The following is a 25,800-nucleotide window of genomic DNA, read 5'->3' as shown; positions in this document are numbered from 1 at the left end:
AAATTATACCTACGACAAATGAAAAATCTAAACACTCACCCATAAACTAATTATCGTTCAATTTTTTAATTAAAAACAAGAATAAAATCGTCATTTTACTCAAACTTTAAAATTTTAAAAATTTATTTTTCTTCTTTAGTTTAGAAAACTCACATCTATCATCTATGATTAAACTTTAAAAAATTTACTATTTCCCACTTTCCAGGTTTCATCTCTGATAGCTTAAAAAACTGATTAACGATCTAGAAGAAACAAAGATTTTCTCTAACGAAAGATGACCCTTCATCATTTAGATTGAAAATACTCGACAAAGGACAACGTTTCATTATCCTTTGTCGTGTCTAGATAGTTGCCTTTCATCGTCCTTTGTAATCAGATCTAAAAGATGGATAAAAAAAGTTAACTATTGATCGAAATGATGATCGCTCGAGAAGGAAACCAACCCTATAGACGAAATCTAAATTTTTCAAACTTTAATAATAGGTTAAAATATTAGTTTTTAAAACTTAAAGAGGAAAAAATGATATAATTTTTAAAGTTTTAAAAATTATATATGAAATTATGATTTTATCTCTTCTTTTAACTAAAAATTTGGACAACAATTAATCTATAAATAAATGTTAAAATTTTTTAATTATCGTAAATATGATTATAAGATTATACTAAAATTTGAATAAAAAAATAATCCTTTTCCCTTCATTTTTTTAAAAATTGTTAGATGTTAAAAATGAGGTTGGCTCAGAAACTGCGCTTAGAGCAAGCCTTGAAAAAATGTGTGTTGCTAAAATTTTGAACTCTTAGTATTGAAACGACACTGTTTTAAAGCCCAATGTTTGTGTTCCACGTAAGCTACTAATTACCATGCATGTAAAATGAATCACCAAATTGTTGCAAATCTCAATTAAAATCAATCTTATTCAAAGATAAAGAAAAAATAAATTTGGAGTTCAGCATCTAAAAACTGTGAGCCAACTGTTGTCAGCGTTAAATCCGCAAGTAATTTGACCAACATAGTCCACAGTTATATTATTAGTATATATTAAAATAAAATAACTAGCCTAATGAACAACTAGGTTCAAAGAAAGAAAGAACGCAAACAACTAGCCTAATAATCAACAATACTGCATTTCACCCGTGGCCTCTCTAGATGCACATCAAAATTAGACCTTAGACCTCTCTGATTGATCTTGCAGGATCAAAGCCTACTAATAGAGTTAGATTCGAATTAAATTGGTTCAAACTTGTTTATTAACTCAATTCAAACAAACTCGATTTAAGCTATCTCAAGCTTGAGTTTGGAGAGTGCTCTACTTGTCAAGCTTACGAGTTTGAAAAAGTCCAATTAAAATAAATTAAAACAACGTTTTAACCAACACATAAAAAAAAAAATGTTGTTTTTATCAATTTTGAAACCATGCTCAATTTAATTCTACAACCAAACTCAAGCTTGATTCTCGTTATACTGAGCCAAACACTAAAGAGATAATTCAACTCAAGAACAGCTCCTTAAAAAAAAAAAAAAGGGGGAAAAGCACATGAATATGGTAATCGCTCAGTCAGCAATTTTTTTCTAGCTTAAAGCTTAATGTTTCCTCTGTGCAGCATGTATGTTGAACCTAAACACCGCCTCCCATTTTTCTAGCTTAAGGCTTTAACAATCAACAAATGTTACCACAAAATTAAGCGCAAATGACAGAGTTAAACAAGATAATAGAAGCCACAAAAAAAAGCAGTTTCATATAAAACATGCCAATCTTACACCTATTACCTATTTTACAACACTAAATTATTTTGTTAAAGAAATCAATTTAATATAAGCCCAAAAAGAAAGAATAAAGAGAGAAAGAAGCTCATACTAGAAACAAGGAGAAGCAAATCTAGCAGCTGTTAGAACACGAACCTCTCTTATATCCACAAAATTTCCGGCATTGACACTGTATTAATCATTCAGTTTGAAATGTTTATTCAGCCATATCATGTAACTTTCCTCTGCAGATCTTGCAAGCTTTGCTATGGCAACTGATTGCAGGAAGAGAACAGAAAAGATGATGTACTTGTAAAGCCTTTCTGTTCGCTTGTGGTTTTCAATATGGCATGCTATAAATAGCATCTAAAACCATACCAAATTCCATGAGCATCGCTGCAATTGAACTCCATGGTAGGCTAATTGAATCAGGTAGACTTTCTTGAGCAACATGTTACATATACTGAGCCAACCACTGTTTACACATATCAAGCACAGGGAGTGCATTTGCGTGTAATGCCTGCAATCAATATTTTTGGGCTTTAATATTTCAATCCAGATGGAAATTTAACACTATACATTGAAATACTATTTTTATAGCCCTCTAGTCATATGCACATGATTAAATACTATCAAAGAAAGACCAAAACATCACATATGTGCATATTGACTGTCTTGGAGAAAATAGTGCGTATGATGCCATCTCCCTGGCGGGGAGCCAGGGACACCCTCAACTCAGAATGGCAGTTGTTGAGATGGTACAATGACACATAAAATCTTATGATGGAATCTAAACAGAGAGAATCACCTGATGAGCTACATATTGAACATCAGCCACACTTCCACTTCGTGAAGCAATCTGGAAAGCACTTTTTAGCCGACCACAAACCACACAAGCCAAGACCTTCCTGCTTGGAGAAGTCAACAATAATGCCTTTCATGTTCACATTGGCAATTCAGAAAAGAAAAGGAAAAAATGATGAAAACTACATTTATATATTGCAACATAAAGTTACTTTGTCAATCATTGCATAGTAAAATTTATAAAACTTGATAGCAACCGTTATAGGAAAAAAAAATCAATACAAAATACAGGCATTCAAAATAAAACTATTTCAGGGTCCATCACTATTTGTTTATGAGACGTTGCCTAGCACAATGATTAAACTATCAGCGTTCCATGTGCTTGCATGAGTTCAAGTGAAGAAAGCTACCAATTTATGCTGACATTGTTGATAGGCAGACCGTAAATAGATCATCCATCTAAACAAGGTGAAATTTTCTTTGTTTTCTAAATCATTTACATTAATAATGATTTATAAGAGTTTGTTTATGGATTTATCAAAAACTACATATTTGCCAATTTAATATACAATAAAACTATATGTACTCACTTTGGGTACACAAATGTATACACACTTATATGTGTCATTATATGATTTGGTGATTTTGAATTAAAGATAAAACAACATTTAATCATGTGATGATATATATAAGTATGTACACAATGTGGGTACGCATAGTATTGCTTTTTAATATAAAAATAATTGGAGCACATTCAGTACTAAGCTCTGAACCTAAAACATTACCTGTGACTGCTGGTTAACATGTCTATGAGACGATCAGGGCGCTCTTTGTGTTTATTAGCATATACATTTATTGCAGCCCCCAGGACCTGCATAAAAAGAGATACACATGGATGCATAATTCTGAACCTGGATAATTAAATTTCATACAACCGAAAGTAAACTTTGAAAAAGTTGCAAATATTAAAAATGGGTAGGCAAATTAAATGAAAGCAATTCTAAATTTCAAACACTGATACATACACAATGAAATAGCACAAAAGTTGAACCATTTTCTCTAGCCCCTTGTAAGCCCTTATTCTACAAGTTATGTAATCACATTACCTGGTCCCAATCATCATCACCAATTGTTCCCTTAATGTTTCTAAAAAATTCTGTCAACTGACTGCCCTTTTTCCTTTCAGCAAGAGATGAAGCAACACCAGCATATGTGTCAACAGCTGAAAGTAATGTAAGGACTTTGGATGTCAATGAAAAAATAAACTAAATGAAAAAATAATAGGTACAGACATGCTAAATAGACAAGAAGTTACTAATATAGCTACCTGGAAGGTTAAATTCATAGATAACTTGGAAAGCCAAGTCAAAATTCTTCTCCACTAGTGTCTCTGCAATCTCACTCCTCCTCCTGAACAGCAATACCGTTTATGAATGTTTTTGTCATTGTTATGATTATAAACAAAGCAAAATAAGGAAACCTTAAATACTTATAAACTATATTTATGTCTGTTTAGCTTGAACAAGTAAATAATTCCATAAAATCTCATCATTCAAATGGAAATATAGATTCTATGGAAATTATGCAACATTTTACTAAATGTTGAAAGCAAATAACATTTATATAGCATGAAGAAAACGGTTGGCAAGGCTTAACTAGAAAATCTTTTCCATTTTGCAGTAAGAAAAATTATAAAAACAGACAGAGCGAATCACACAAGTGGACCAGATATAATAAAAGAGTCAGATGTAAAGAGTAAATATTAAACAAAAAAGTGATCAATATCTGTATAGGTTGTGCAGAAACTCTAACTAAATGTACCTATAAAGGTAAACTGATGCAAAATCAGAAGACTTAATTAGAACGCAGCGTGGCCAAAGAGGCTTGAAATTTGGTATTTGAGATGACACTAACCTGAAGGTTTCTGGATCATTTGGATTTCCAAAAAGGGAATGTTTCCACTGTGGTCCATCAGAATCATGAAAGGATTTTACAACTTCCACCTACAATATGTAGTAGATCCATAAAAATCATCCGATACAAACCCAAAGGAAGTATCATTCTGTAACCAGTGAAAATATTCCAATAATGTATCAAAATCTGTTCTTGCATGGCAAGAAGGTAACTTGCTCAACATCAGCCATATCAACAGACCAGTGAACATATTTCAATAATGTATCAAAATCTGTTATTCCATGGCAAGAAGGTAACTGCTCTACATCTTCCATATCAACAGCCTAACCATCTTAAAACTTCATGTTCCACCAGTAAAGAAATTAATTATGTCTGTATGTTAGCACAATCAAACCTAAAGCAGGACACGCCATGAATAAGCATCACAATATGTTAAATCCCAATTTAATAAAATATGTTTATCTTTTAGTAATATAAGAAGCTAGCAATTTGCTATTGTACGATGACAAAATACATGAATAGGTCAGACCTCCATATACATGCACACAGATACAATTGTAATCACATCCACACAGAAATAACACTTCATGGTTCATAAAGATCCTTTTTCCGCTGTGTTGGGGGTTCAGAACAGAGACCTTCGTAGCTAAGACCATTTTTCTTTATGAGAAAGAAAAGAACAGTTACTTACCCCCCCAGAAAAAAAAAAGGAAAAGAAAAGAACGGTTTCCAAAAAATCCGGGCAACAGTTCACAGTCAAGAAGAGCTATTCCAGCACTTGAACTTGCATTGCTACACTTTCTTTCAGCTGACAACGGAAGTAAAGCCTTGCCTCTTAAGTTGATGAAAATTACCTGTTTTGATACCCGAGCAGAAAACTTAACAAGTCCTTCTTCACTGAGTTTCTCAAAAGCACTTTTTCCTCTTATACCCTTTGTGACAAGCTTGGTAGAATCTCCACCCTTGTATCGAGCTGATAATGCTTCGTCAAAATGCATCTAGAAACAAAAGAAAGATAAATGAAAAAAAAGCAGCTAGTACAAATTGATAGAACTTACAGGAGCTAATTTAATATAGTCATGGGAGAAACATGAAAGCAAAGGTATCAAATGAGTCCATTGATAACAATGATGCTGTTGTAAGCATATTCTTTAAATCTGTGCACTCGGTGCTCAGAGAAATCTTCAATTTTTAAAACCACAAGTCATCACTTGCAAGTAGATAAGCAATATATAATTGGTGTCCTGAGGAAAATGAATGGATCTCTTATAGAAACAATGTCACAAGACAGTTTGACATATTTAAAGCTCATTATCTATGGCCAATACTGCAAATCATGTTCCATTGAGCATCTTTTGAGAAACTCATTCCATATATCATGTCTCATTTTCAAGATAAATGTTTTATCACATGATCATGCCATTTTCAATCCTAAATTAGAGCACAGGAAGAAAATTCAAATTACTAGAAGCTAGTTACCTTGGCATGCTCCAAATGTTTGATAGCCTCCTCCTGGGAAGAAGAGTTCATAAATAACTGAATACAGCAAAGTCCAGCAGCAACATGGTCCTTCTTTATCACCTGAACCAATAGAAAATTTGAGAAACTAATCACAAACAATATTAGAGCCTAGAGGACGTATTAGAGTTTTGCCAAACTCCAGATATAACAATATACCACACTTAACAATGATGGAAGAAAGAGGAAATAGAAGAAGCACCTGAAAACAGAAATCATAAAGAACTGATTTTTTCACTATTATATTTCTTATTTATGGTAGAAGGATGAAAATGGTGTGCCCTGTTTTTAAACATTAATACTAGTACATGGAAAAAAACTCGTAAGTTTCTCAAGACTCCATCCTCAACCAGTAAAAAAAAAAGATCCTTTTATCAGGATAGGAGATGAAGCTTTATCTAGTCTTATTTAAGGTGACTGAATAATAATTAATAAATAGACAATCATAACATACAATTATTGGAGGGATTAAAGCTTAATTTCTGAAGTCTTTCTACATGTTAGAGGTTCAAGTTTCCCATGAATTCATTGATCACAGAATGCATGAGTGGACTTTAGCGTTGGAAAGTGGCATCCATCTTGAAGAATTCTCAGGGATTTCGTTTCCACTAACTACTATCCCTCTTCTGAACACATACATACACAACAGAAACAACCGACAACTCTTCACTAAAATTTTAATGTGTGCTATATCTGCACATCCCTTTCTTTCAAAGTAAAATTCTCAACAAAAGAAAAAGAAGAAAACCACTCATACCAGGAACTTGTAAAGGTAATTGAAATGTTTATGAGTTTCACAATAGATGCAAATACGGGCAAGTGCTGCATTAGTAAACTGATTTACGGCTGGATCTTGTTCCTTAGTAGATGAAATTCTATTAGATATCACCTCCTCCAAAATGGGCATTGCACCATAGCCAATACACTGGTCACACAGATCATCAATGGTGCCATAATCAGTCGCCAGAGGATCAGGTCTTTGAGGGGATGATGATGAAGTAACTACTCCCATTGTTGACGGTTGAGGAGGTGGTGGAACAGCATTAGGAGGAAAAAACAACATGCAACCATCACTATAATGACCATGCCTGAACATAAAACCAAGCAAATGCTGGCGACCATACTGCATAGATCACAAAAAAAAAATTAAAATACCTGATTACACTCAATAAACTAAAGATATAATTATAAACTATAGTGGATTGGTGAGTGAAAGACAAGATAGTGATTGTCTGCTGCACAAAAAAAAAAAAATCTGATGGGTGAAAAAACATACACCAATTTAAGAAAAAAGAAAAGAAAAACCTTTTTGGTAAGTAATTAATTAGAGGGTTTTTTCTTTTAAAAAAAAAAAAAGACCATTAGCAGCTAACGTACAAGATTCCAGATACCAGGCAAAAGGGTAAAACAAACACCGTTTCAAAGATGGAAATTCATTCTCAAGATCAATTGAAGGAGCACTTCTCACTATGTATTTGAGTTCAAAATAATATTATGATTATTTTATCCATTATTTACAATTCACTAATCCATTACTCATATTTGAATATTAGAGTCCGTGTAGAAAAAAGAAATACAAAATCCTTAATCTGCCAATCAGGGATTAGGCTAACCCAGAATCTGCAAAAAGAATATGCAGTGTTCCCTAAATGAACTAAAAAGATATACTTAAGAAAAAGGATAAGCTTACTTCCTGCAAATAGTTTACACATTCAACATATCTAATGGTGTCAAGGTTGCTACGAGGACCATCTTCAAAGCCAGGACCATAGGAGGAATTATTATTTGCAGATTCTTGAGATCGCCTGGATCTCTCCGAACGTGGAAATGTAGATGGCATGTATAGAACATTGAGATATGAATCAGCAGAAAGAGAATCATCCAAGATTGTTGGTGCACTTTTAGCCAAATGTTCATACCTGAAGTACAAGATATATCAGAAAGAGGAACATGCAATGACAAGATGTGACACTAATTTAAATTTCTTTCACTTGTCCTTTTTTTCATCATCACAATCAGGTATTAGCCCCAGAACATATATTTACTCATCAAGAGGCAAAATATAGTACAAAGTGTACGGCACACAGTTCTAGTATATCAGAGAAATATTCTAAATGAAGAGGGTTTTTCATAATCCTTTTTTGAATCAAATGTTTTCTTTCCTAAGGTTATCTCTTGCATACTTCCAACAGTACTAGAGTGCATTCAAGTTAATTTGGGACAAGACAGGGAATCATAACAACTATGTCACATTCTCTTCTCTATTATTTTGTATTGTCCTACACCAAACGAACAGTAAGGGTCATCTTAAAAATCAAGACAAATAATCAGAAAGAGATTCAGAATCCTATAAAACCTTCTCAATTTCTAGCCCATCATCAGACCTAATAGAATTGAAATGCAGAAACATATGTATGAGTTTCTAGACTCAACGATTAAATGCTGTCTTACATGTAACGAACAGCTGAAACATCCACAGGAGGGCCTCCTTCGATTGTGTTAATGATTTCTAGAATTACAGGTGCAGGATCGCCCTTATACAATTGAAGAGCCTGCCTGCACACCATCAAACACACAAGTTTCTTCAATTCTAGTCCTTAATTGACCTTAACAAAAGCTATAAAGTTTAAGGTATACATATATTCAACATACTTAAACTTGACACGAGCTTGTGCATAGTGCTCCATCCGAATCAAAGCATGACCCCATGCATTCCACACCGGGAAAACATCAATCTGAGGTAAGTACCAAGTAGTCATAACCTTAACTATCCAAGTGGAAAACATGTTGCTAACTACTACAATCTGGCAATCTACTTACCTTGCACTTCTTGCACGTATATACAGCCATGCTGTACCGTTCATCAACAATCAACCGGTCACATAAATGAGCAGATGACTCTTTATCAGCAATATCATCCAGAGAAGCAGCAATTCCAGATCCCAAAAGGCTTTGAAGCAGCTCAGCACGTCCTAGCCAAATATCTGCCTGTGATGAAATTTCAGATAACTCATCTGTGGCCTGACTACAAACACTGGAGCTACCAGCATCGGAGGATGCATCATCAGCGTCCCTACCCCTTTCTGAAGCACTAGACAATTCACCTACCCCCGCAAGCTTTCTCAGCAGGGTTTTAGCATAAAATAGTCCCTACACATGCCAAAAAAGTGATTCGCTACTGAAATCTAAACTTAAGACATATTCACATTCGCCAAAACCTTCCAATTGTATGTAAGCTAAAAAGCATCCATTGCCTTTTTTGCTGACGCATTATTTTATAAAACCAGCACAAACTGTAATATAGAAATTATACTCCCAATCAAATGAAAGGACAAGGTAAAGTTTACCTGCACAAATGTCTCTGTGACATGATATGCTCGACCAATTGTTTCCATAGATGCATTCTCAGGCAACTGTTGGGAGCTCAACACATTCTTCATCTGATTAATACACAAGTCCAGTGCACTTTTGGCAGAAACTAATTCATCAGAACACAAAGAAAGCAGAGCCTGAAAAAAATTGGAAACCCTCAGAAGCCTGGTAGCACCATACATAAATTCATGATCTCCTCATTCAAGAAATCCAGCACAGAAACACTCTAAATGATTTAGCAGAAGAAGAGGAAATTCAGGTCAAGTTTCTCCACACACATATCCAGGTTAAAAAAGGCTCTGCTGTCTCCAGTTCATATTAACTGGAAATATCATAAAAGTTATTATAAATTTAATGTTAGATCCAATTTGAACAGATGCATAGTCAAGTATAAGAGCATCATTAACATATGCGATCAAGAATTACTAGTACAGCCAAAAGATTGATAACAAAATCATTATTCAAGCATGAACTGATAAAATAGTAAAGTGAATACCAACAGTAAACCAAAACCAAGATGTCATGGGCATCCACCATTCACAAGGGAAGTAGCAATCATTTAGTATTACACACAATGTCTCTATTTCCAACAAATTAAGCCGACCAATGAGAGCATACCTTGAAGAGAATAATATCAGGTGCACTTTCATATCGATGAGCTGCACGAACAGCTCCATCCTTAGAGGCATCACCTGTTAGCATCCATTCCTCTGCAATAGAAACAGAAGGAAGACGTTCTTGCCCATCAGCAGAGTATGAACAAACACGATCCTCTTGAATGCCGGCCATGGCCTCCCAAGCAACTCTTTCAGATGCTGTCAATCCAGAACTTTTTCGTTTCCGGTAAACATCTTTTGGAGTAGCCTTATCTCCAGTATTACGAGGAGCCCAAGAAAAAGCTCGACGAGCCTCCTTTTGCAAGTTGTTTAGACTGCTAGTAAAAGAAGACCTTGCAACAGTTCTTGTTTTCTGCTTTGGCCGTGTTCCTGAGACAGATAGTCGTGGTTCTCTCACAGGAGATGTAATACTGACGGCAATAGCCTTAGAAGCATATGCTATTATTACACTGTTGTCCCTCAAGGAAGGAAAATCTTTAAGAATCTGTTAGAAAATATAATCCAGCATCACCATCAAATAAACAAAGAAGGCTAGAGATGGCACAAACTATTGCTATGAAGCCATAAGAGAAGACAGGAGCCCAAGGCTCAAGCTTGAGGACACTAATTTGAAGATAAATGAAGGGGATTCAGAATTGTACATACAGTAACTAATAATATCATGAGTCAAATAAAAGGATAATCCTTAAACTCAATGTAAGGAGAACAGTACCAGGGAAGCAGATTGTAGTTGTTTCCTCATCAGCAGAACTTCTAATATCAAATGCGGGTGCTCATGCAGAGAGGAGCATCTTTGTTGCCATGGCAATGGCAAGGCAGCCAAAACTCGAAGACCTAAAGCCCATGAGTTCAGTCGAGCAACCTCAACATCTGATAGATTCCCATCCCTTCGCTTCAAGAAGAAGTGAACCTTTACAACATAAGATAAAGAAATTACACGAATGGATATGTCACATTCAAAGAGTACTTTGTAATGCAGCCAACTCCCACAAAAAGAGGTCAAGAAAAACAATTGATTACAAGAAGTTGCTTTGATCGAAGGTTGGGTAACAGTTGCATTGCACCCATAGCGACTGGAAGAGCATCATTAGAGTCACGTAGAGAAGATAGGAAACGTGAAGCCTCTGTAGGCCCTCCACCATTAAGAGGATCTGCTGTAAGAAGTTTCACAAGTTGCCGACCCTGCAGCTCCCTCCTCAGATCTATGGATAATCCTGCACTCTCAGCCACTTCCAGAGCAGCGGAAACTGCTCCTTTCTCAGCTAACCGCAGAGCCAAGCCCTCTGGATCCTCCTTACACTGTGCTTCAACCTGACATATCCAATAAGAGCAAAAGGAAAACCAAGGATTATTAGAGCAAAGCACTGAAGACAGTTACCAGAAAGAAAACCATAACCATTTTTCTCTTTTATCTAAAATTTTCATTTTTGTTTAGCAACAGAAGGGACTATAACCTCTTGCCAGCTGCTATACTGATCATCTGCACTTAATATATGGCTGTATCGCTGCAAAGCTTGTCTCATTTGCAACACCTAAGTACCCAAAGAATGATAACATTTCATTAAAGAAGGATATAAAACGCGGGTTCAGTAAAATTAAGAGAATGAACAATTAATATCTGTCCTTGTGAAGAAAAAAATAGTCATAAAAATTTAAGCAATCATTAATTGAATCCAATACCTCATTTCTAATTGGATCACTTTGAGGGATGTGGCAGCTGCACATTGTGAGAACATCCAACACAGCATTAAGTTCCCATCTGTGCATATACCTGCAAATAAAATTTCTTTGAGGATACTTCCACTGTACTTTCAATTTAAAGACCCCATAAAAGAGCACTCTGTAATCTAGAAAAAGCTAATTCCACATGTAAAGGGTTTTCCTTGCTTCAAAAGCTGATTACAAGTTAATAAAAAATGTGAAAGAAAAAGAGCCCAAAGAAACATAAAATAAACTAAGTTTCAATAACTTTCTATCAGTTTACATACTTGAGAGCAAGTCTAGCCGCCAGTCGTTTATCCTTCAATCGCAAGCAGTACTGCCAACTATTGCACCAGATAATGTTACCTCCAAAACTTTGAGGTTGTCCAAAGATTGTATGGTTCTCTTCTCCCCGTTCAATGAGTAGCTGCAGCAATCGATCTGAGGCCCCATTGCGTAAAAAGCGATCTGAAAGTGCAAGCGCGTCCATAAGTTTTCCTTCATCAATCAATCTGCTTGAACATAACAAGTGACAACAAGCACATATTAGGGTCACAATATTATGACAAATAGCACTCATAAATTGCTAAAGATTACAACTTCCCCCATTGTGAATATTTAAAAGGGAAAATAAAGGGAGAAGGATTAGGGTAGAGTAGAGATGCACCGATTTTGTCTATATTGCTACTCTGGGCATGCATGGCACGTACAGAAGAAAAGGCATTCATACTGAAAATTTTAGTTAACTAATGGTATAATTTTCCCATTTTCTATATCTTCTTTCAGACACCTCCTTTATTCTGTTTTCTTTAAAGAAGCGGCAAGATGTACCACACGTGAAAATTGGTATTCAGTAGCACTATCAGCAACCAGAAAACTAAGACAACCATCAAAATAAGATAATATTTTGCAAGAAGAATGGAAAATACCGCTCCACAGCCTTCTCATATGGGTCTTCATTCTCCCAATCAAAAGAAAGGAAAATTGTTGTATCATCTTCTGTGCTTTCAGACTTAAAGGAATCACGCCAAGTGTTTGGAGCTGCACCATCTTGACCACTGAGGTCCACTAAGGATGTTGAAATGTTATTGCTACCGGCAATTTCATCAACTTCTAATTCAGTATCGCTGTCACTCTCACGAAACCTCTTAATAGCAGCTCTTGTTTCATGTTTAACCTTGCCATCATCAGCCTTTTTCTTGGCTGTTACAGCGAACTCTGAAACTCGATGAAGATTGGTTTGCATCTGTATCCACCGGTTTAAAGTTGGAAACCTGTTAAAGACGGGAAGAAAGTCAAATTAAATTATCACAATATAACAGGAAACAGCTTAAACATCTTTAAGACATATATTACCTCTCAGATTGATCAAGAGCAAACTCATAAAAAATATGATCAGCCTCAGGTGCTTGTAATGCTTCGTCATTCAATGAGCTAGATATAGTTGAGTCACTGCCACCATATAATATACTGCTACCAAAAACACAAGCCAAGACAGCCCTAACAGGTGATATTTTAACAAGATGTTTAACTATATCCAACTGAAGAGGGTATAAAGGAATTCCAGGTGTTGCTGAGGAACGGCTGTAACAAGTGGGCTTAGCTTCTTTAGAAGAGGGGGAAATTACTTTCTTGTCAGAGAAACTACCAGGACAGGTAGGAACAATTGGAATGCACGCCCATCCATGGCCAGACCTTGGAGGATAAACTGGTGGTACACAAGCTGAAATCACTTCATGAACAAAATCAGCACACATGATTTCAGCAACCTTTCCAGCTGCATCAGTGCTGCCTCGCTCAAAGACTAAACGAGTTAAAAGCTGCAAAATAAACAAGGAAACCATGAACATATGTGTGATCCTGTGAAAAAAGAAATTAAGTTAATTCCTTAATGAATCAACTAATTATTTTATAAGGCTCAAACTTTTTTCAGGTAATAGAAACATTATTTCCCAAGAATTTCCCCCAGCATGTTTTCATTGCTCATAACATACAGTCCAAACCAAATGAGCATCAACTAGAAGAATTACAACAGGAAGGGAAACATATAAGTGCTTGTCATGTGGAATTTTGCTACGAGATGTATTGGTGCATCAAGCACAACCAAAAACTTTAAACACAAGAAATAAGAAAAGAACAAATCTTACATCCTTTGGCCATTCATACACAAGTGAGAAAAAGTTAAAATCATGAGTTGTATCAGTCCCATCAACTATGTCACCAATTGCTGCAATGTGGAGAATAAATTGTGATAGATACGTCGAGGGCTTTGCACTTAATGGGCCAAACAGTCTCTTCCCCATATCCTTCATATCATAACCAACAGATTGAACACTAGTATCTCCAATTTTCGAACTTGAAGTGGTTTGTTTAACAGCTTTTAGTCCAAGCCCAAGAACCCCATCCTTGTCAAAATTCAACAACCCTTTTGGGTCGGTGTATGAACTATCCCCTTTACTGAAATTTGGTTCTGTTTCTTCATCAGCAATGGCTCTTGCTAGATTATGAAGCTTACCTAAGATTTCACAGGATGAGATAAATTAGAGGCACAGAAACATGTCTTTTCCTCTACAAGGACAATAAAGACAGCACAAAACTACCCCATCCCACAAAAAATAATTTAAAGAAAGAAGTGTACCACTGAGAAACTGTCGCTTGCCCTTGTGAGCATCTTCAATCATCTGATGTAGCATAGCAAGAGCACGTTCCCTCTGCCCCTGTCTATAGGACTCCTTAGTTGATGAAATAATGATGTCCCCAATCAGAATGGTCTGGAGTGCTGGAGGATCATCCTGGAGAAAAGAAAAATCATGCAGCATTATCAACAACAACTAAAGCATGAATTGCATATTAAGGAGCAACATAAGAAAGACAATGAGGATTAGGAGAAATATCTGCAATACTTTACACAAATTAAAGAGAAGTGAATCGAAGCAAGTATTCAGAGAGCAATACAACAATTTGATTTATCAAACATGAGAAGAGGAAAGAGTAAGAGAAAGAAAAAGAAAAAGTGAAAAAAAAGCAAAGGTGAGCACAAGGTTTGCATTTTAACAACAAAACAAGGTGTTTCAAATACATGCACACCAACAACTTTTCCAGATCAGAGAGCAGTTATTTTCTCAATGTGAAATTTTTCAAATGCTAAACTTTCCTGCTTCTTGTAAAATTATGCATTTTTCTCAAAAGATCTTATGCTACATTATGATGCTCTGTATCGATGGAAATTTTTCTTAGATCAGGCAAGCATCAATTCAAATACACTTAAAGAGAATTTACCAAATATTCTTCTTTTTTGATAGTAAGTTCTGCGTGAAATGTTGTTGCCAAAGCATAAACTCAAATCGATTAGTCTATTGGAAAATTCAAGACCACGTATGAAACAGCACACATGCTGAACCTAAGTTGATATTACAATAAAGAATGTTCAATAACTAAGCTTGAGAAAAGTCAGTCTAACATCTATCTGCTAAAACGGACTGGAAAACATCACCTCTTCCAAAAATTCATGCAGACGCTTCAGAACACGCCGTGAAACAGATATAATAGCCACTTCATGGATTTGATCCCAGTAGGTGGATCCTGCTTTTGGAGAAGCTCCTGGATATATCTCAGATAGCATCAGCTGAGACTGCATATAATACAAGTGTAAAACAATATCAGAAGGATGTATACATTTAAAACACAATAGAGCTGGGGCGGAAACACCAGAGAAAAACTGGCAGAACATGAGAGAATCCAAAGATCATACAAGAACATTAAAATCATAGAGCTTACTGAACTAGAAGCGGCTGCAATGTGTCAAAAAGATTATTTTTTCCATACAAATTCATGAGATCATCATAAAACAAGGATTAGACTAGACTCCTCTTTTTTGATATTTAATCCTAGTTAATGAATTGCATAGGCTTTGTAATGAGGACAGCAATCATACAGATGGTCAGAGAGTTGGAAGGCTTTAATCAGAACCCAAAAAAGATAAAGAAAGAAACCCTGAAGGAAATAAAATTTCCCTAAAAATTGGAAGGGGGGAAGAAGACTGGGACGTTGCACTCGTACTGCAACTACATAAGTTGATGCAATAACATTAAGAATTCAACAAATACAAACTTTGAGCAGATTAGATAGGTGAGTATTGCCTGATTCAGAAGCTGCTGAGACATAGTTGCAGACCTTGCAGAAGTTACAGCAACATCAATGCACAGAAGAATCTGGCAAGACGAAAAATATATGAATTCAAATTCAGTAACTTGGGACATATATGTGGAATAGATAGCCTGTGCAATAAGCACTCACTGCAGCCAAAGAACCTAATTGGGAGCGTAAGGACGAAAAGTCCAGATCTTGTACAGTAGAAGTTCTGTCAGCAGCACGTGTCACAGCATCTTCTACCTGCAAAGAAACAAGTCAGATTATCCTTGCATATGTGATTTGGGCATACCATAAGCCCAAATTCTTTGAAAAACATCAAGTATTGTGCACCCCAAAATTGACAATTAATTAACAAACTAATTATCCCAATTCAGGACAGGCTAAACAATTCCCATTTTAAGCATGTAAACATAATATTTGTTTCTTTTTCTTTTTAATAACCCAGACATCCTCCAACTGATCCAACAAATTCACTAAGTTCAAATCTGAAGGCTTACTTGTAAGAGAAAAAGCACCACCATAGGCAATTATACATATTATAACTTTTAAAAAATGATAAACATTAAAGACTACTAAAAAGGTTTACGTTGGACTGTATAAAAAAACTGCAGAAACAAAACAAAGTATGATAGTGGGTAATTTCACTAGTTCATTTGAGATTAGAACAACACGTGCAACAAACTATCCATCCAACATATAATAAACACCATAACTAAGTGATAGGGTAACAAATTTCTATATCAAACACAATGCATAGTTCTCAACCCACAAGTGCATTAGGAGAGAAGAAACTAAATTCAATAAGAAACACGAAATCATATGATAAATGATAGATATCATACAAGGATACCATAGGAAGCCAGATTAAGATTGGAATCAAAATCTACATTTCCAGTTAGCAGAAATATAATATTTGAAAAACCAAGAAACTAATGTAGATAATCAATTCATATGTAAACATTAACATAATGATAGTGTCAGAACATATATGACAATATCAGATGACAATCTGGAACATACAGATGCTCTTCTGAAGGTACCATCCACCCATTCAGCTAATTCAAGTGTAGCTCTATCTTCTGCAGATAACGAGAACCGATGAACAGCCTCTTCTCCAATGTCATACTTGGCTCTTTGCATGCAACTACAGAACAAAAGAAAATCAAAATACTTACATTATGAAAATAATAACAGCGGTAAACCTGCCTTCAAATTATCAAATTCACTAAGAAATGTTTAAGGAAAGAAACAGTGCTATCACAGGTTCTTTTTTGTCAAACTTTTTCTCAGCAAATGATGGTCCAAATTGACAAAGATGGTCTCACATTAGCATATATGCTTAGGCAGAGCCCTAATTAACAAGTATTTATTTCTCAGTGGTCTGTGTCATGACAGGGCCTATCTGGAAATTCTTTCCACTTCCAAGTTAAACTCTAATGATTGTAAAACACACTGTTTCTCTCTACTGTCAATTCCTCATGCAAAATTTAACAAGAATTTATTTCTCGGAGGTCTGTGTCATGACAGGGCCTCATTGGAAATTCTTAACACTTCCAAGTTAAACTGTAATGATTGTAAAACACACTGTTTCTCTCTACTGTCAATTACTTGTGCAAAATTTAATTTGACACAAGAATACTGCAAAAGCTATGACCATTATAACCTAAAAATGAGGTTAGAAGTCATAATTTTGCCAGACTGTGCTATTATTGTTACTATTCATCAGGATTTTGGACCATGTGAGCATAGAAAAAGATTAGCACCCTGCTCCAGCATAAACAAAACTACAAAATGGCCTCTATTCTGTCTAAAAGAAGGGAAATGATGGACCTGAGGAGCATTTAGAATATATAAATTACACACTTGTACTATAAAATTTCTTTCTCTTAAAAGAAAAAAGGGAATTATTAATGAAGCTACTGCAGATTATTGCTATAAAGCATAAGTAGTGTAGTACACCAAAAGGTTATATATTACTGTTTGACAGATCATAATTGATTGAAAAATAGATTGCATATGTGTCACGAGCAACAACTGATTATTATGCCACTGAAATATTCCCAAAAAGAATTGGCCAAAACTTACAGATTTAGTAGCTTGGATGGGACCGCTCGTAGCACAGTCAATGCCTTCTTCCAACTCCATTGGCGTTCTGATAGTGGAAGAAGACGCTGCAATATTGATAGCCGCCATTCCCAATCTTCGATGAAACGTTTTGAAATTGAGATTCTCCATTCTAATGCTTGCATTTCACCGACATTCAAACCATCAGTTAATGCATACTCTTGTAAAATTACAGTTGATGGAAGATTGCGACACAGTATATCAACTAGCAACCCTGTGAACGATATAACCATTTCGTTTCCCCCTTCACATGTCTTGAGATCAGAATGTTCCCAGGTACATGCAGAGGGTGATTCAGAATTACTCCCTGGTGAGGTACAATGCATCAAATTGAGAGAGATATCATCCATATGTAAAAGCGAAACTATAACATTCACCATGAATATCTGCATCAGTGAATAGAATCACCATTATGTAACAACTGAAAATAAATAAGACAAATATTGATTTCAATTATTTAATGCCAGTATTGACAGATTAAAAGCATTAAGATAAAGAAAAACTGTTTAGCAAGGTGAACATTGTGATTAGCCACAGAGATCCCACATAATGGCAAATGAATTTCTAGCATATTAGAATGAATAAACATCTTTATAAATTCTATCATGGATTATATCCTATGAAAAGTAAATTGCAATACTTTTGGCAAAAACATATATATCTGCATCTTATATTAAGAGAACCCCATCCTAATAAATGCAAAAATGACATGTAACATGTTCAAGCAAAATGCAAACCACTTATGACCTTGCGTGGAATATTTGTAATAGCCTCCAAATGGTTCCTCAAATCTTTCAAATGGCATAAAGCCAGTTGGTGATGACTTGCTCTTTCACCACTTGAAGTTCTTTCCATTGCCACCAGAGCAAGTACAGTGGATTCCAGAGCATAACGCATGTGCATGAGTTCAGTATCTTGCATCCTGTCCAGAACAAATTCAGAAAAGGTATTCAAAATAAATAAATAATTACAAAGGAAAAAGTTACAATCAACCCAAGAAAGAAAAGCAGGCCAACATAACAAAATTTGCATTACACAGCCTCAGGTGCACATTTATAAACACAAGACAGCTTCCAGTCTATTGATGGCCCAAACATACACAAGGGCTACATTGAATGGCCGTCCCACAGAAAAAAAAAATCCAACCGTTATTATTATCCCAATTCATGAAGTACATGAACTAATATTGACACTAGAATCATCAACAGACATATTTCATTCATTTGAAGACTTCATGCAATATAAGAGCAGATTAAGAGAAAAATATTCAATCACCTTCAGAAAATCTATTAATAAAAAAATATCCATACATATGCAAGAGTCCAGACACACATAGATCACAGAGTTCTTAATCAATATTACCACAGACTATAATAGTCAACAATTGCAATGAATGAAGACTAAGCAGAAACAAAAATCAGCCTACAGTGCCATATCTCATTCAAAGATGTAGAATTATAATTTGTTTGGAGAAACTTCATTTGCCTCTTAATAGGACACAGCAAAAAAATACAAAATTTTAAGATCATAAACCATCCTTAACCAACTCCAGCATAATAAAATTTCAATCAATCATCAGGGAAATTTCATTTGCATACACACCTCTTCCAGGCTGCTATATCAGAAGCAATTGGCTGCATGCTGATTAATTCAATAGCATCCTGAAACTTTATGTCTGGAACAACATCAAAAAGTACCTGCATGAGAAAAAAATCCAAGTAAAATATAAATAACCAAACAGAAAAGCTGTTAAGAATGTGAGCTTTCCAGATTTACACTCAGAACTAAAATATCATTTTTACTTCACTTAATCATACAAAAAGAAAAAGCAAGCAGTTACAATACTGTCTAATAAACTTTCTAGATACCATGTGTTAATGAAGAGACACATACTGCAACCCAGCCATCTACTTAAGCGGATAATATAAATTTCTCATAATAAATTGGTTAAATCATTTTCCCTTTTTTTTTCAGCAAGAACTCTTTAAATACAATGAGAACTAAAAAGTATTCCTAGACTGTTGTAGGCTGTAAAAGGCAAGTCTTGAGCAGGAGAAAAATGTCGGTGGTTAGTAGTGTCTTGTAAGGAGGCAGTTGTTCATTCAACTGTTAAGTTAGCCATTTAAATTTGTAGGTTTTTGGGTTCTGATACTTGTATATATTGATTTGTAAATTGTTGAGATGAATAAGAAAAAGAGGAAGAAAAGTTTCCTCCTTTCCTCACCATGAACGGAAAACTCTATTCTTTTTCATCTTCTCCCTCACAAACATCAGTATTTAACATAGGAATTGTCTCTAAGTTAAAGAGTAGTGCACATGCATACATTCAAATAGACATATTAAAAGAAACTATACAACTTATGTCTAATGTATAACCTTATTCAAGCAACTTTAGTGGACATTTCCCCATTTAATTACAGTACCTTCTGTTTCATACTTCATTGCTAACTTTATTAGAGTGAACTTATGCATCCGTAATTGTAATTTGACAATTTCATAAACATGTCTCAGTTTCTTACATCTACTGAATGTAAGTTCTATTCCAATAACTATCCTTGGTTCCTCTTGCCTAATTTATTTCCCTCACACTCAATTAAAGCCTGTTAGCAAGCCCCTCTTAACCTCGGTTAAAAACTTAATTCAGAGAACTAGGCAAGTGCCCATCATGCAAAACGCTTTTTTGGTTATACTAACAATCAAAAAGACAACTCTGTAGCTACAAACTTGAGAAATTTCATTGTATATAAGTTAATGGTTAAAATTACAAAGTGACCACAACAATTCAATATGATAATAACAACTATAGCACCATTTATACATTTAATAAAATTTTAAATGCTAATTATCAAGATTTTTGTGAAAAGCATTACTACCAACCACTTTAACCATTCTAAACATGTTTAATCATACATACAGTTTTAACAAAATTATATAGATTTAATTTAGGTAGGAAGGCCAAAGCAAATTGCTTTAGCTTTAGATATACAAAATCTTACCCGCAGAGGACTTTGAGCAGATAGTCGTTCCAACACAAAGTTTTCAACAAAAGGGTCTAATTGAGCATCTTCACTTCCAAATGTTGTTTGTTCTTTTCCAAACAACAACAATGAGAATTTTGAATTCCACGATTGACCAGAATTAACATGAGCCACAAAAGAGGCAAGATCAAGCTGATAACATAGTGAATCACATAGATGTTCCACACAAGATATCTGTCAAAGGAGAAATGAGATAAAGCTCTTTAATTTCATTCATTATTATACAAACAATAATGAAAGAAAGAAAGCTTTCAACCATTATAGTTAGTAAATAGAAAGTACCTCATCTGATTCATTTCCATAAAGAGAAGACTCTTCCAAACGATACATTTGTGACTTACTTGTCCATAGCAACTGCAACAACTTCCTACGTTCTGTTGTTTTGCCAGACAATAGATCCCAACCCATGGCAGCTACCAATGGCCGAAGTCGAGGGAACAACATAAGAAACTGCCATGTTTTCAGACAAGTAAGATTTGTAAGCCTATAGTAGCACTGCTTTTAACATTTGACCAAAATGAACAGCTTGACTGTAATGAAAACAAAACATTTCCATACTCATGTATCAACTTAAACATAAAAGCAGACACATACGTTATTAGCTTCTTGAAGCTGCTCCTTCTTGACAGCAGACAGGGTTGTATTCATGATGCAGTCAAGCACGTGTAATCCAGAAACGCGAGCATAATGGTACATGTCTCTCATGCACAATCTGGCTGCTATATTCAACAACGAAGACTTATCATTTGAATCAATATCAGGCTTCAATTCTGAAATATATCTTTGAAAACGCTCAAGTGGGGGTGGAATTGGGTTGTTATCACGTGCTTTATATATCTCAATTTCTTGAAAAAGCAACTCATCTTGAATAACCTGCCAAATAAACAATAAATGTCACATAAGGACGACAAGGAAAGAAGAAATTAAATGATACTTTATAAAACTTAGTATCAATATATTGCTAAAGGACAACTAATAAATTAAAATGCAACATGCACCAGAATAACCAACAAAATCAGAACTAAACCAGCCAAGTGACCATTGAGGACTTCATCAAATGAGCCTGAGCTGAACCTTCAGGCAGTACCATTACCTTAAGATGAAAATGTCAGAATGCTGACACAACTAAAATTTTTTGAAACTACCCAAAATAGCCTCCGCCTACCCAGTTTTGGGTTTCAACGAACAGATCTTAAATTACTAATCAAGCCCAGAATAGCATAATCAGATACATTTCTACCAATAATCTAATTGGAGTTCAAATTGTTAAAGACTATAGATGTCATGCAAACCATTACTGACAAAGCATTTTTACCACAAAGACTACTAAAAAGAAAAATCAAAAAGAGTATTACCTGTATCAATTGAACAAGATGCCTGCAATCAGACGAAAGCGCTTCTCTGTAAATCATTAACAATTTCTCTTGCATGGCATACCAGGTGTCTCCAAATTCCTCCCTTTTAGATAGAACCCTCTTGAGGAGATTTTCCAAACCCATGCTATCAAAATACATCAAAAGAAAATGGAAATCAATATCAAATAATGAAGGGTGAAAATAGATTAATATGATTTCCATACAACAAAATGATAATGAAGAAGCACATCATTAGCTTATTGAGGCATATAAGCCCAAAATCCAAATAAAGCCTCCTCAGAACTCAAACATTGTTAAAAAAAAAATAAAACATCACAAATGGAAAATAATAATTATACCAAGAGAGACAAAACTTATAAATCATTTTACCTTATTTACTAGTTTTTTAAAACTTACAGGGTTAAACCAAACCCCAAACAACCATACTGTTGGAAGGATGTTTTTTTTCTTTGAGAAGAAACAAATTTAATATCATTAATTGAAAAAAACTACAAAAAAAAAGTTAATAAGTTGCCTACAAAAGTTAAGATCCATCTGAGGAATCAACAAAAATCTATACAATATAGATTGAACAGCTCACAAAATTATCTTTAGTAGGAATAATTTGATCCATTGGTCTATAGAATTGAACTAATTATTTTCCACAAAATAGTAGCATGTTCAGAGACTCAATTTATCCACATAAAAGGTGTTGTAAGAAAATCATATCCTTGAAAAATACTTGCCTAGCTATACTTTGAATTCAAATGATATGTTTTCAACACCAATTTCTAAACAAAACACAACATTTGACTACTCATAGTCCCACCTACATTCTTTACCTATAACATCAATAAGTATTGTTCTGTTATATAGAGGCGATCCCCACATCCAAATCTCTTTCTTTCATAGAGAAAGTCACAGCATTTCTCAGTCTAAAGCAACTCCCAACTAATCTCAGCTTAAAGTACAAGCAAGTCGGAGCATTGATCTCTAATTTTCCAAACTATGGGATCAAAACTCAATCATAACAATATCACAACTTGATACTTATTTTCTTTCCTATTTGAAAAGAAGCTTCACAACAACATGAATTAATAACCATCTGCCACTACTTAATCTCTATAAATAAAAAATTACAACATTACAAGAAAATTGTATCCACTTTGAGAAAAAAGGGAAAAGTGAAATAAACATACTGATACTCAGCCTCCTCCACGCCATAATCAAGGTGAAGAAAACGAATACAAGATATAGCTCCTTCCTCATCTCCCTCCTTCACATACTCATTCATTGCATCTAAATAAGCCAGCTGAGCACTCTTCTGTATCAAACCAAGAATACTTCTATCCTGCCCTTCCGATAAATCCTCTTTCCGTGCTATAGCACAGTCTGAATCAAAACTCTCCCACCCTCTCAATTGCTTTTCTATATTCCAACACAATGCGTCAAAAACATTGGCAAACTCCAAAACTACTTTCTTTAAACACATAAATATGTCTTCCTCAATTAACACGTTTACACCACTGGTACTTACGTCATCAATCATATTTACATTTACATCAGGCTTTAATCTTTTCATGCCTAACTCCATAAACCTATCCAAAACCCCAACACAGCCACCAAATTCACCATTCACATCTCCCAAATCCTCGTTTCTAACAAACAACTTAACTTTCTCATCAAAACTATCGCCCTCATTTAAATCAAAATGTTTCTCCTTCTCTTTCTCAAAGCTATCTAAGTCAATATCCTTTCGCGTTCTTTCTAACACGCGGTCTATCAGCATCTGCACTAACAACAAGAATTCCGAACGCAAACGCAGCGTTTCTGGATCGAAACTCCAGGTGGATGAAGTTGGATCGTTGAATTGTAATAGTTCGAGAGTTGATAAGTACGTAAAGAGCGATGGTGAGGGGCAAGAAACTGACCAGAGAACATTATCGAACCTGCCAGAGTTAGCAACAATTGTTTGGAGGATAGCGAGGGCTAGATCAGGGTTCCGAGTGCGAAGAGCGAGGAGAGTGGCTCTTAACGGCTCGAACTGAGCGAGGTGGAGGTGGTTCGCGGCGAGGCGCGAAAGGAGGTCTGTTTCTTTGTCCATTATTATGAATTAAGATTGTGAACTCGATCGATCATCTCATTTTGTGATTGAAAATGGTTGGGTATGTAGTCGAATAAAGTGAGATTGAAAGACGAACCTGTGCTGCTTTGTTTTCTAGACACCAGTAAGGAGAAGGAAGCCGGGAATATTACCGTCAGAAAATTATGGTCGAACAGTTAAATTTCAAAAGTTTAACATTTTCATTTTCTATTAGAAAGTTAGTACAATATTTCAATTAACAACTTCACTTTTTTATATTAACATGTCACCCGAACCTAACTAATTGATATCAATTTTTGAAGGCTAAAAGGCTTATTCCGATCCAAAGTATTTTTTTATTTCAAGTTTTCATTTTTTAATTTTGAAAATTCTAAATATCCACTCATGAGTAGTTAAAATTAATGGTTTTATGAGTAAAATCATTATTTTATTTATATTATTAAAAATAAATTAAAATTTAATCTCTTTTTCTTTCTATAAATCTTAAAAACTAAAAGTTCTCCTTTAACCTAAGTTTTAAAAAATGATAGTTTCCAGATCTCCAACGTCAAATCTAATGTCATTGTTGGTGACAAATATCTTCTGATGTCTCCTCTCCCCCTGGTGGCCAAGTTTTTCTCTTATTTGGAAGTTTGAACGACGTCGATTGATATCAAAAATAACTCTCAGCTTGATTGGAAAGATGAAGCTATTTGTCTTTGTTGGGGAAGACGAAGACGTTATCGTCTTTCATCAGAGAGACAATGTTTCATTTTCCCAAACAAAACATTGTCTCCTATTGGGTTTAGAAGTACCGGTCAGAGAGGGAGATGGTGAGGGAGTGATCATCAGAGGAAGACAAAGGAGATGTCGCCGGAGATGACGCCGAAGTTTGAAAACTAAACTTTAAGGGGGAAAATATTATTTTTTAAAACTTGGTCTATGAGAAAAATTGTTAGTTCTTAAATTTAAGGGGGAAAAAGAAATAAAATTTTAAAGGGTTAGAGTTTCGTTAACTGTAACCGCTTATAAGTGGATAAATAAAATTTTCAAAGTTAAAGAGTGAGAATTTAAGATAAAATGATACTTTCGGTGGGAAATAGTCCTTTGGCCATTTTTAAATTGTCATCAACCCCCTTTTCTTCTAAGTAAATGATTATAGTGGGTTTTGATGAGTGACGTCACAATTTAAATGAATTTGGACTTTAAGAAAAAGTAGTTATGACAATTGAGGTTTTTAAATTTGAAAATGATAAAATTGAATTACAAGTTTTTAAACATATAAAAAAAGTAAAATGATCATGTTTGACAATTCTAGTAAATTTGAGCATGAGTGAGTAGTGAATTTGGTGGATTTCGATTTGAATGGATAATGGTT

General features: G+C 34.9%; 1 protein-coding gene across 1 annotated transcript; it reads right to left on the bottom strand.

Annotated features, from left to right (window-relative positions):
- Positions 1–1,711: 1,711 nt before the first annotated feature.
- LOC123194075 lies at positions 1,712–24,613 on the bottom strand. The gene is made up of 36 exons (XM_044607212.1): positions 23,539–24,613; positions 22,340–22,484; positions 21,579–21,857; positions 21,267–21,434; positions 20,943–21,158; positions 19,549–19,643; positions 18,694–18,868; positions 17,908–18,332; positions 16,843–16,966; positions 15,967–16,062; positions 15,810–15,881; positions 15,164–15,301; positions 14,309–14,462; positions 13,818–14,185; positions 13,027–13,490; positions 12,600–12,944; positions 11,958–12,182; positions 11,650–11,740; positions 11,424–11,501; positions 10,990–11,280; positions 10,682–10,879; positions 9,971–10,453; positions 9,328–9,489; positions 8,801–9,130; positions 8,633–8,715; positions 8,432–8,536; positions 7,671–7,899; positions 6,738–7,103; positions 5,942–6,043; positions 5,317–5,460; positions 4,463–4,551; positions 3,876–3,958; positions 3,655–3,770; positions 3,334–3,419; positions 2,553–2,652; positions 1,712–2,264 (listed from the first exon to the last, which is right to left on the bottom strand). Exons 1-36 carry the CDS (start codon positions 24,441–24,443, stop codon positions 2,199–2,201), a joined length of 7,596 nt encoding a protein of 2,531 aa, XP_044463147.1. The 5' UTR covers positions 24,444–24,613; the 3' UTR covers positions 1,712–2,198.
- Positions 24,614–25,800: the final 1,187 nt, after the last annotated feature.

The sequence above is a fragment of the Mangifera indica genome, chromosome 13 (genome assembly GCF_011075055.1).
Source record: "Mangifera indica cultivar Alphonso chromosome 13, CATAS_Mindica_2.1, whole genome shotgun sequence".
NCBI classification, from domain to species: Eukaryota; Viridiplantae; Streptophyta; class Magnoliopsida; order Sapindales; family Anacardiaceae; genus Mangifera; species Mangifera indica.
Note: the sequence above shows the minus strand (reverse complement) of the source record. Positions and strands in the feature narration are given on the sequence as shown.

Coding starts and splice junctions, on each gene's coding strand:
- LOC123194075 (XM_044607212.1), bottom strand. CDS start 24,443: ATGGACAAAGAAACAGACCTCCTTTCGCGCCTCGCCGCGAACCACCTC. Junction 21,435..21,578: donor AGCTTCAAGAAGCTAATAAC/GTATGTGTCTGC, acceptor AAAACATGGCAG/TTTCTTATGTTGTTCCCTCG. Junction 11,502..11,649: donor GTGATCCAATTAGAAATGAG/GTATTGGATTCA, acceptor TTGGGTACTTAG/GTGTTGCAAATGAGACAAGC.